This window comes from Hippopotamus amphibius, chromosome 1 (assembly GCF_030028045.1).
Source record: "Hippopotamus amphibius kiboko isolate mHipAmp2 chromosome 1, mHipAmp2.hap2, whole genome shotgun sequence".
NCBI classification, from domain to species: Eukaryota; Metazoa; Chordata; class Mammalia; order Artiodactyla; family Hippopotamidae; genus Hippopotamus; species Hippopotamus amphibius.
Window position 1 is genome coordinate 129,602,303 of NC_080186.1, and position 11,279 is coordinate 129,613,581.

Sequence of the window (11,279 nt, forward strand, 5' to 3'; positions counted from 1 at the left end):
TATCGGAGATGATCATGGTTTTTTTCCCCTTTAATTTATGGATGCCATTTCCTTAGCTATTAAAAGTCAAATACATAGACTAGATCCATGGGAATGTGCATGTAGAACAATGTTTTTTGTTTGTTTGTTTTGTTTTTTTAATGCTCTTGAAATAGTACCATGTGCATGGCAGCCAAATAAACACATTACTACTACTCTAGGAGAGGAAGTTATCTACCCATCTGCCTGCCTCTGTCGTCACACCTTCCCAGGGTCATCCTTACCCTGAGTAGGAGAGGAAGTTAATCTCCATAACTATCGTGCAAGACATTTCCTGGGTCGTGTTTACTAGGGGGCAGAGTGAGCTTGCATGAAGGGTCCTCCTGGGCCCTGCTCTCTCTCAGTGGCCCTCAGTCTGCTCTGCTGCATGAAGCAGGGGGAGCAGCGACCATCCCTTGGTCTTTGCATCTTCCTCTTCCATTCATCTCTTCCAGGAGACCAAGTAGGTGAAGCTAGAACTGGCCCCCCAGGGCAGAGCAGTCATCTTCTTCCCTTCCTGCACTTCCTTCTTGTGGCTTCAGGAAATGGTAAGAGTCTAGCCTTAGGAGTCTCACTGCAATCTGGCTTTTTCAAAGGGCCCTTCTCAGCCAGCAGGAAACCTGCACCCTATGATCCACTTGATTTCTGCTCCTTGTGCCTGTCTCCCTTGGGGAAGAGTGATGGCTGAACCCTTGGTTTCCTACCTACAATACCAGGGATCTTAAGAGATTTTGCAGTAAAGTACTGTAGTGACTTCAACAATATCCTCCAAAAAGGTATGTTTAAGTCTTAACCCCGGTACCTGGGAAGGGGATCTTATTGTAAATAGGATCTTTATAAAGATTAGTCAAGGATCACAGGATGAAATCATCCTAGGTGGTGGGCCCCCAATCCAGTAACTGGTGTCATTATAAGAGGAGAAGGCACACAGAGACACAGAGGAGAAGGCCATGTGATGGCGGAAGCAGAGGTTGGATGCGGGCAGCTACACGCCAAGGAAGAGCAAGGGCTGCTGGGAGCCACCAAAAGCTGGAAGAGGCAAGAAGGGATTCTTCCCTAGAGCCTTCTGTGGGAGCACGGCCCTGTTGACACCTTGATCTCAGACTTCTAGTTTCCAGAAACGTGAAAGAATTAATTTCTGGAGAACCTTCTGCCCCAGCGGCCTCTGGAGAGGTTTTTGAAACATGAATCCTTCACTCTTGTTGACTGCCCTTTGCTTGGGAATAGCCTCTGCTGCTCCAAAACTTGATAAAACTTTAGGTGCACTCTGGCACCCGTGGAAGACAACACACAGGAGACTATATAGCATGAATGAAGAAGGATGGAGGAGAGCAGTGTGGGAGAAGAATATGAGAAAGGTTGACCTGCACAATCAGGAATACAGCCGAGGGAAACATGGCTTCACCATGGCAATGAATGCCTTTGGTGACATGACCAATGAAGAATTTAGGCAGATGATGAATGGCTTTCAAAACCAGAAACACAAGAAGGGGAGGGAGAAAGTCTTCACCGATCCTCTCTTTCTTGAAGTCCCCAAATCTGTGGATTGGACTCAGAAAGGCTATGTAACTCCTGTGAAGAATCAGAGTCACTGTGGTTCTTGTTGGGCCTTTAGTGCCACTGGTGCCCTTGAAGGACAGATGTTCCGGAAAACTGGCAAACTTGTTTCACTGAGTGAGCGGAAGCTGGTAGACTGCTCTCGGCCTCAAGGCGATGAGGGTTGCAATGGTGGCCTAATGGATAATGCCTTCCAGTATGTTAAGGACAACAGAGGCCTGGACTCAGAGGAATCCTATCCTTATCTTGGAAGGGAAACAAATAGCTGTAGCTATAAGCCCAACTGTTCTGCTGCCAATGACACTGGCTTTGTGGACATCCCTCAGCGGGAGAAGACCCTTATGAAGGCAGTGGCAACTGTGGGGCCCATCTCTGTTGCTATTGATGCAGGCCATACATCCTTCCAGTTCTATAAATCAGGTATTTATCACGATCCAGACTGCAGCAGCAAAGACCGGGATCATGGTGTTTTGGTGGTTGGCTATGGCTTTGAAGGAACAGATTCAAATAACAATAAATTTTGGATTGTCAAGAACAGTTGGGGTCCAGAATGGGGCTGGGATGGCTGTATAAAAATGGCCAAAGACAAGAACAACCATTGTGGAATTGCCACAGCAGCCAGCTATCCCATTGTGTGAGCTGATGGATGGTGATAAGAGAGGACTTGAGGACAGCATGTCTGGAGGAATTTTATCTTACAACTGACCAAACCCTTATTGTATAAGATAAAACACTTGAATCATTGAGGATCCAAGTTGTGATTTGAATTCTGTGACATTTTTATAAGGGTAAAATGTTATCACTACTTTAATTACTGTTATAAATAGCTTTCTAATGTTGAAGACTCATTGCTTAACTCTAAAACTTTTGAATTTTCATTTTTTAAAAGGATATATAAAACTTTACCTTTTACAATAAATTTTGATTCAATACATACATACATACATACATACATAAATAAATTTCTGTTGTTTAAGCCATCCAATTTGTGGTACTTTGTTACAATAGCCCTAGGAAATGAATACAGGTATATTAGTTTGGATGTTTAGTTTGGAGAACATTTCTCACTACCATAACATAAATAACCATATTGAAAATTTGTAGATGCAGAAAAAATTTATTATTTAATAGTAGGAAAATTTTAGAAGCTTTTTTTTAATATCTAACTATAGGAAACTGGTTAAATAACTTACATCAACTTATTGAAATATACTCTATGGAATAACTACTAAAACTAACAATATGAAAAATAAAATATTTATGTTACAGTGTTGACTAATACACAATACATGATAGAAGTTTCTATTTGGGATATACATAATGTCTGCATATGTACAAAGACTGGAAAAAAGCATAGAGAAATGAAAATGACTCATATGATAGAATAGTGCAATTGTGTGTAATTTAACATTTTTTCTAAGATTGTTAAAGAGATGTTTTCATAATAGTTTTAATTAGATTCTATGAATCTTTCCTTAGGAGTTTAAGATAATTGTAGGACACTTGTATAATGAAATAAAATATGTCCAGAATCCTGCAAAGAGTTATATGTCACTAATCTACAAATTAACAGGAAAAAAAGATTTTGTAACAGAAAATTTTACCCAAAGATCAATATCTTCCAGGCTAGTCGTATTGAAAAAGCACACACAGAAAATGTACCCTAGAGCTCCTTTTTCACCTGGAGCTAGCGTTGCAACACCTACCCTCACCCCCAACACACACCCAGGTCTGAAAATACCTCCCCTCCTGGTCTACCCCAGTTTTGAGGAATCCCCCAGATTTCAGCGCTCTTCTGTTGGGTGAAGGCAGCATGTCTCTGATGGTGAAATCAAGGCGGGTACCATATTTATACGAGTGTATATTCCCCTATGTTCTTATCGATTCACTCAGTTAACAAAGCATCCGGGCAGGGAATGGATGAGAAATTGTCCTTACCACCTGGATCTTATGAGGACTATTGGATATCAAGTTGTTTCTTGGGAAAACAGAGACCAGGCTCTAAAGGTGTGTTGGAGCAGGGATTTACCTGGACCATGGATGGGTGGCTGATTTGTCTCCTTCTCATGGTGAGGGGCACATGAAAGACAAGTTAGGAGAGGCTTAAGAGATAAAGCCCACTTAATTTTACCCCAAAGCGCTGAAATCTAAGGTTAGTTCAAGGAAACAGACCTTCATCAACATACTTCCAACATCTAAAACTAAAAGGTAATTTATTCTTTTAAAATAGTCTCAGACTTAGTCTTTTATACACGCGCGCACACACACACACACACACACACACACACAATTAATACCCACTCCTCCACACCCTTCAACTATTTCAAATCAAAAAGGGTTTTACTGTACTTTTAATTCTATGGTATCTCTCTAATGCAAGTTCTCTCCAAAAAGACGTACAAACTGGGAATCTAAACTCCTTTTTTTTTTTTCTGACTTCTAGTAAAAAATTAGTTTAAGAGTCTTAGTTGTTTCTGATTTGGTCTCATTGAAAACTTTATTGAGCACCTATTATGTGCAAGGAATGAATCTTGGGGAAGAGTGAACATTGAGTAGGGGAGCAAATTGAAACAACGTGCACCCTAATCTTGACATACTTAGAATAGAATAAAATTCAAGGCAGAGGTGAGGCTTTAGGTAGGACTGAGCGTGACATCACAAGGCTATGGAGAAAGCCATGGTTCCTGGGATTAATCCTAACAGAGGGCATCAGGAAAGCTTCATTCAAGAATGTTGCTTTATCTGATGAAAAGCCAAAGATGTTGTGATCTCGGCAAGGCAGCAGTGAGAGGTGGCATGAAATGAGATCTTAATTCCCTACCCTACCTGGGTAGCCTGGATGAAAACCAGGGATTCTAGCCACCAGACCAGCGAGGGCGAGGGGCAAGAAGCTATTTTTCCCTGGCTCTTGTCCCCAGTGAAAAATGCATTTCTCACAGAGGCAAAAACTGTAAAAGCAGGTACAAAGTTTATTAATAGAGACCTAGCATGACAACAAGTGGCAGAGCACACAGAGCAACTCTTTGTTTAGTTAAGAGAGAAGCAAGGCAGAGATGCGCACCCGGACAGGAAGGGTGTGGGCGTCCCCCCTAATGAGGAGGAATTCCATAAAGAGGGGTGAAGTCATGTATATAGGGCAGTTCTTCCGAGTCTTTGTGCACCTTTGGCCAATTATCTGGTTTCTTTTTTCACACCTGATCTGTCCTAGGACCCTCCCCATCATACGTGAGCAACTTTTTTCCAAGATGGATTTCAGCCCAGAGGCCTATGGGAAAGGCTTAGCCTGACATATTATGGGGTGGTGCCCCCTCCTTTTTGACCTCCAAGGAGCTTTTCTGTGCATGTGTAATGTCTCCCTTGTCCCAAGGATGGGGAGTGTAGGACCTCTTGATCGGTTAACAGGGTTCAGCCCCTCCCTGACGCTGCCATGAACGTGTCCAATGTCTGGTTATTTACCCTATTCCTGTTGCCCTTCCTTATATCAAAGTGCAGATATCAAAATATAGACAGGGGTCCAGTCATAAATATGTAGTCCTGGAGCCCATTCACCTCTTTCCTTAGGAAATGTAAACAGGGAGCTGGTAATGAACATCCGGTCTGGAGATCATCTTCTCCTCTGCCTCATGAAATGTGAATGGGAGGCCAGTTGTAAATGCCCAGCCTGGAGCCCATCTATCTCCTACCTCAGCAGCACCCCAGACAGAGGGAACAATGAACAAAGACACAAGAGTCTCACAGTATCAGGTTGGAGCCTACAGGGCAGACACTGTTTTCCCCATCTCAGTGCCCCAGGACCTCACATCACAGCTGGCACAGCAGTTCATCCAGGTATCCCCAGGCTCGGTCAGAGTTCGGTGTCAGATTGCCAATCCACAATGCTTTGCCAGAATTAGTGTAGAGCTGGGGTCTCAAAATTCATTGTCGACAGAGCCAAAAAGGTAATGCAAATGAGTGACGCTGAACTCATTAGAGAGTGGTCGGGACTGGCGTGAACCAGAATACCACCATGTTGGAAGGTGGGCTTGGCGTTGCTGGGATTCTCAACTTCTCAAGAAAAGTAAAAACAAAACAAAACAGAAAAAAAAAACCTTGAGATTTGCATGTGACATGTTCAGGCTTTTGAAATGTCCAAGGATCAGGTAGAACATACCCAAGGACCACATTCAGCTCCTGACCCACCAGTGTGCAATCTGGGAGCAGAGTGTGTAGTTGAATTGGAGGGAGATAAGACTGAACTGGTAATTTGGAGCTACGTTCAAAAAAGCCTGGAATGCCTGGAGTTTTGGATTTCTGGGTGGTTGGGAGCCTCTCAGCATTTTTCAACAGGGAAGTGGCAAAGCAGATCTGTCACTGCAGTAGAGGAAATGGATGGAGGAAGGGGAGAAATCAGAGGATGGGAGACCTAGAGGCTGTTGACGTCTCCAAGTGAGAGATGATGAAGGAGAGTGATGGGGTGGACAGCACTAACTAACTAACTAACTAACTAACTAACTGCAGAGTTTACAAATCCTCAGGCATTGGATAAGAGAGAAACTTAGGAGGGAGAGTGGAGAAAGCTCCGTGAGCAGCGGAGAGAGGCAGTAAGGTCGACTTTGGCCTCGTAGCTTGGGTAATAAGGTGATGGGAACACCACTTACAGAAAAAGCCGTTTTCCTTCGTGCACACATTCCAAACAGTCCACCCCATGGAAGCGCTGCCTGCTGCCTCCTGACCTCTGTCTTACTTCCTCTTAGAGCTCTGCTATATTTAATGCCTCTTCCCCACCACTGCAAAGCTCACCCCTTTGTTTTTCTCTCCCTTTCTCCTCCTTTCACTGCTCCATTTCCTTTACCGAGTTGTCATTTCAACCAGCTCCTCTTCCCCGTGCACCTTCCGCCTACGGGCAGCCCTCCCACCTCCCCTCCTCCCGCAAATGAGGCTTTTAAAGCTAATTACTGAGGTTTTTGGATTGAGCGCAGAAGCCATGCACTTAAAGAAGTGAGACCAGGTGACTTGGGCTTATTTTTAGTGGCTGCAGTTTCGTAGATTGTGGCATCTATTGTCACAGCAACACCCGGAGACCAGAGCTCAACTCCAGAGCCCAATGCCTGAGGATTTGTAAACTCTGCGGTTAGTTAGTTAGCTAGTTAGTTAGCTAATAGAAGTGTTAAGCTAGTGATAAAGTCATATCCTGTGCTGTGTTGGAAGCCTGCCCCTTCCAGCCCTCCCTGTATGAGGATGAAAAAATAGGGACAGAAATGCAAATAGGCAGGGAAGAAGAAAAGGAGAGAGGAAGGTGCAACGTGAGTTAACCTGCACACACAGCTCACCACGTCCCACCTCTGTGACCATAACTGTGCTCTACCTTCCCTTACACACCCCATGCCCCCATCCGCTATTATCCAGGTAGACGCCTGGAGTCCCAGTGTCCCCTCTGCTCTCAGGGTATGAAAGAACACAGGGGGAAAGTGATTTCTTGTTCCTAATATAGATTCTCCTTTCAAACCAGGTTCCTGCTTAGATCTAAGTGACCCAATCCCTGAACCCAGGGGACATGGAGCTGCTGGAAAATGGAGGTTTTCAGCACTCCTCAGGGGAGCTAGAGTTTCACCCTTACCAGGGACCGCTATCCAGCAATAAGAAGAAAGTCTTGGTACATGGAATAGCTTAAGGGACTCTCAAATGCCTTCTGTTGAGTAAAAGAAGCCAGGCTTAAAGGGCTCCATAGTATGATTCCATTTATATGATAGTCTAGAAAATGCATACTCATAGGGGCAAAAAATTGTCAGTGGTCACGGGGGACATGAGTGAGGAGAGGTGGTTGATATCTAAGGAGCACAAGGAAAGTTTCTGGGGTGATGCAAATAGGCTTGATGGTAGTGATGGTGACACAACTGTATACATTTTGTCACGACATAGAACTGTGCACCTGTAAAGGCAGATTTCATTCTGTAACTCAAGAGTACAAAAAACAACAACAATAAAAAGACAGAAGTACTATTGACAGATGCGTAAATTCAGATCCACACCTCTCCCCGCAACCCACATCATCAATTTGCACCTGAACAGGGTTTTGTAGCTCCCCTGATGCTCAGCTGTCTTTGGAATCCCTTCCGGCTCTGCTTCTTGCTATATGTGTGATTTTGGGTACGTTACCCCACCTGTAACTTACAGCACCAGATTTAATGTATTCATCTGTAAAAGTAGGATCATAACAGCACCTGCCTTATAGAATTGTTGAGAGAATTAAACAAGAAAATACATGTGAAGGGGTTAACCCAATGCCTGCCGTATTGTAAGTTTTTAATAAATGTTCTCTGCTATTATTATTGGCAAACAGCCTCATATCCACTGACTACTTTTATTCTTAGAGAACCTTGCAAGGTTGGAAATGTAACTTTCCCCAAGTTAAAATACTTCGGAGAAACTTAGTTGAGATTCAGGGAGATGAAGTGACTTTCCAGAGGGCACATGTCTCAGCAGTGGCAGGTTAGGGTCTTGAACTTTTTGGAAATCAAGCTCATGGGTTTTCCATTGCACCACAGCCCCTTGCTTCAGAGTAGCCTCGTTGTGTGTGCTTGGGGTCCAGTATCCCACTGTTATTCACGCCAAGATAAGAATAGAGACCTAGTGGGTAGACTATGCGTGCAAGCATGGTGGAGCTTGCAGTCCTCACCTGGGTCCCAGGAAACTTGAACTTAAGACCTGGCTTTGGTAAGATTCACTCTGAAATCCCAGGCAGATGACTTTACATCTTGGAGTCTCAGTCTTCTTCTCCGTTTATAGGATACCATTATTCCACTTTCCCTTCCGAAGGATTTGCCATGGGAATCAAAAGATCAGCCATGAGAAGGGTTATAGAAATGCAGACTGTCCAGGAGACCCTATTAAGAATCCACATAAAATACTTCTCTTGATGACATGATTCATTCTGCTGTGTATTCACAGATCTGCTGCCAGCTAGCCCAATCGGAGGCTATGGGTACACTCACACCCTTCAGAGAAGCGGGACTTTCATTCTGCTCTTTTTCTTGCTGTCTGACCTCCCATGATCTGGGCCTTGAAAATCTCTCTTGGCCCACTGCATACTGTGCCCATCACCTCTATCCCATGTCCCTCCAGGACAGAATGGTATCATCTTTATCTTTGCCTCTCCAGAGCCTGGCACAGGTGATGGAGCTGAACACAGGAGGCATTTGCTCTGTTTGAAACTCAGCATCTGCTCTTTCACTGATGTGCTACTCTTGTTTCCTGACATTTGCTCCCCAGAGAAAGCTACTACTCATCCTACAGGACTCTGTTCATATGCCACCACTGATGCCTTCCTGGACTGAACCCTCCGCACCTCTCCTCCCGGCCTCTGCACCTACCCATTCCATCATAGCCCTCCCGCCCTGTGTCAGGGTTGTCTCTTTATGGATTCATTTTCCCTGGAGGAATAGAAGCTCTTCTAGATTTGAGAGCATGTCTCCAATTCATCTCTGTTTCCCAAATATTCAAAACAGCCTGGCACAGGTATGCTTATTGACTGGCTGACTGGCTAAATTAGTATATAAATAAAGGACCTATGTCTTCTAGATAATGGTTCTCAGTGTCCTTTCTATGCCATTGTCTCCTTGGTGAATTTTTGTTTCATACTAATTTCTCCATTCCCATTCTATTCATTGCTGGTAGTGATCTCATTGTCGCAGCTGAGGAAGAAGATGGTGAGTTGGGAGAAGGTGATGGATGCTGGCTATGTGAGGTATATTTTGGATATCTCTATCCTCAGAGTGGCGGGGATGGTGCGGGGAGGGGTAGAGTAGAAAGTCAAGCCTATGGATACCTCCAGCCCCACTGATGCAGATAGGCTTTAAGATTTGCCACCGTCACCCTTTCCCCCTTCCATCCATTCTCCATGCTGCAGTTGGAGAGAATTTTTCAGACATTGATCATGTGGTTAACTTCCCAAGGCATCACCAGATAACCTGCTAACAAAGAAAAGCTAAATTTATTAGGACTTGCTATCATAAAAGACCACCATCTTGAAAAATTCCTTACAGTTTCCCAGAAGAGAAGTGTAAGAATAGGTTCACAGGATTTGAGGGTCAGGGTTCAAGTAGTGTGAGGCAGCCTTTTCAAGGTGGGGAACCCGCTGGGTAGGCAAAATTAGTGGTATGGCAGGGAAGGATTGGAAAAATACAATGAGACAGTGTCTCGAAGCAGGTCTTAGTAAGCCAACTTTTATTGCATAAGCAAGCTGTTTGCCCAACTTAAAAGACTATTGTATCAGATCAATTGATTGACAGGAAATTTCCTGAAGCAGGCAGTGGGCTTATTTACCGATTTATAGTCTGATCTTTCCCAGGCAGTATTTTCCTGCAACAAACAACGAAGTCATGTTGACACAAGTGGTCTTCGTTCTTAGTCAGAATAGCTTATGTTGTACTTGATACAAGAGGTCATAATTCTCAATGTCATCAAGCCTCAACCCCCACTTCCTTCCAAAACACAAAAGTCCCAAAGTTTCTCATTACCTTTATAATAAAGACCCAAATTCTTAAGCATGCTGTAATGTCCAGACATTTCTGCATTGTTCCTCCTGCTCTCAGAGCTACATTGACCTCTTTTAGTTCCTTGAATGTGCCGTTTCCTTGAGTTTTGTCAGGCCTTTCTGCCTGAAAATACATAATATTGCATTTGATCCTTATACACACACACACATACACACACCCCTTAATGAAGTAAAAATTATAATTATCTTCACTTTAGTGATTAGAAAGCTGAGGCACAGGGAACTTAAATAACCTGCCCAAGGGCCCATAGTTGATAAGTGGATACACTAGAATTCCACGCAGGCACTCGGGCTCCAGAACGTACACGCTTAACCCTTAAACCCTGTTAATTTGATTGTTTCTTCTCTTTTTCCTGGACTCAAGGCTGCCATAATAGGGGTTGGGACTGGAGGGTGGGAATTGCTGGGGAGCAGAAGTAACTTTACTGTGAAGCTGCAGAAACTTCAGCAGTGACTTACTAAAGGTGGGGTGGTGGGAGGTCACTGTTTTGGGTGCAGACAATAAACGGGTGCACTGCATGCAGAGAATTTAAAAACAATAAAACCAACTAAAAGTGGGTCTGCTTTTTCCTTTCTATCACGTGCTCTGGCAAAGCTAAATGAGGTTGGTGATAATATAGTCCTCCTTACTGGGGCAGACTGGTCCCATTGTCCCCAAGCCCTTGGTAAGTTTAAGCACTCCCAACCCCCTTGCGTAAGCTTCTTCTAAGGCCTGGGACAGGCTCTGGCAATCTGTCAGGCCCAAGATCTTTTTTGTGCACTTTGAAAAAGTAATATATTTACCCCACAATCAGAGGAGACCACCATCTCTTTCCACTCAAGTTCACTTCTGTCTCCCCTCCCCTTGGGTAGCATAGTTGGAGTGGTCCAGGGATCCAATGAAGATAAAGCTAAGATGAGGATGCATTTAGATGGTCTTAGTGGAGTAGATTTGTCCTCTGTGGTCACTTCCACATTTTGTTATTAGTAACTACCTTGGTGTAGGAATGGCTTCCAGAATACTGACTCACCTAATGTGACTTATCTACATTATGGTGGGTTTTACGGTAATATAAATGTCCTTTGGCACCCAGCACAGGAAGTCTGTGATTAATTAGGATTGAAACGTACACAGCCAGATGCTACTCTACAGAGTTTTTTTTCCAAATCTTTTAACTCACAAAAACCCCCC

General features: G+C 43.9%; 1 protein-coding gene across 1 annotated transcript; it reads left to right on the plus strand.

The window, feature by feature from the left end:
* Positions 1-1,182: 1,182 nt before the first annotated feature.
* On the plus strand, positions 1,183-2,417 carry LOC130859731 (procathepsin L-like). The gene has a single exon (XM_057747272.1). The coding sequence runs from the start codon at positions 1,203-1,205 to the stop codon at positions 2,211-2,213; it is 1,011 nt and encodes a 336-aa protein (XP_057603255.1). The 5' UTR covers positions 1,183-1,202; the 3' UTR covers positions 2,214-2,417.
* The last annotated feature ends 8,862 nt before the right edge of the window (positions 2,418-11,279 follow it).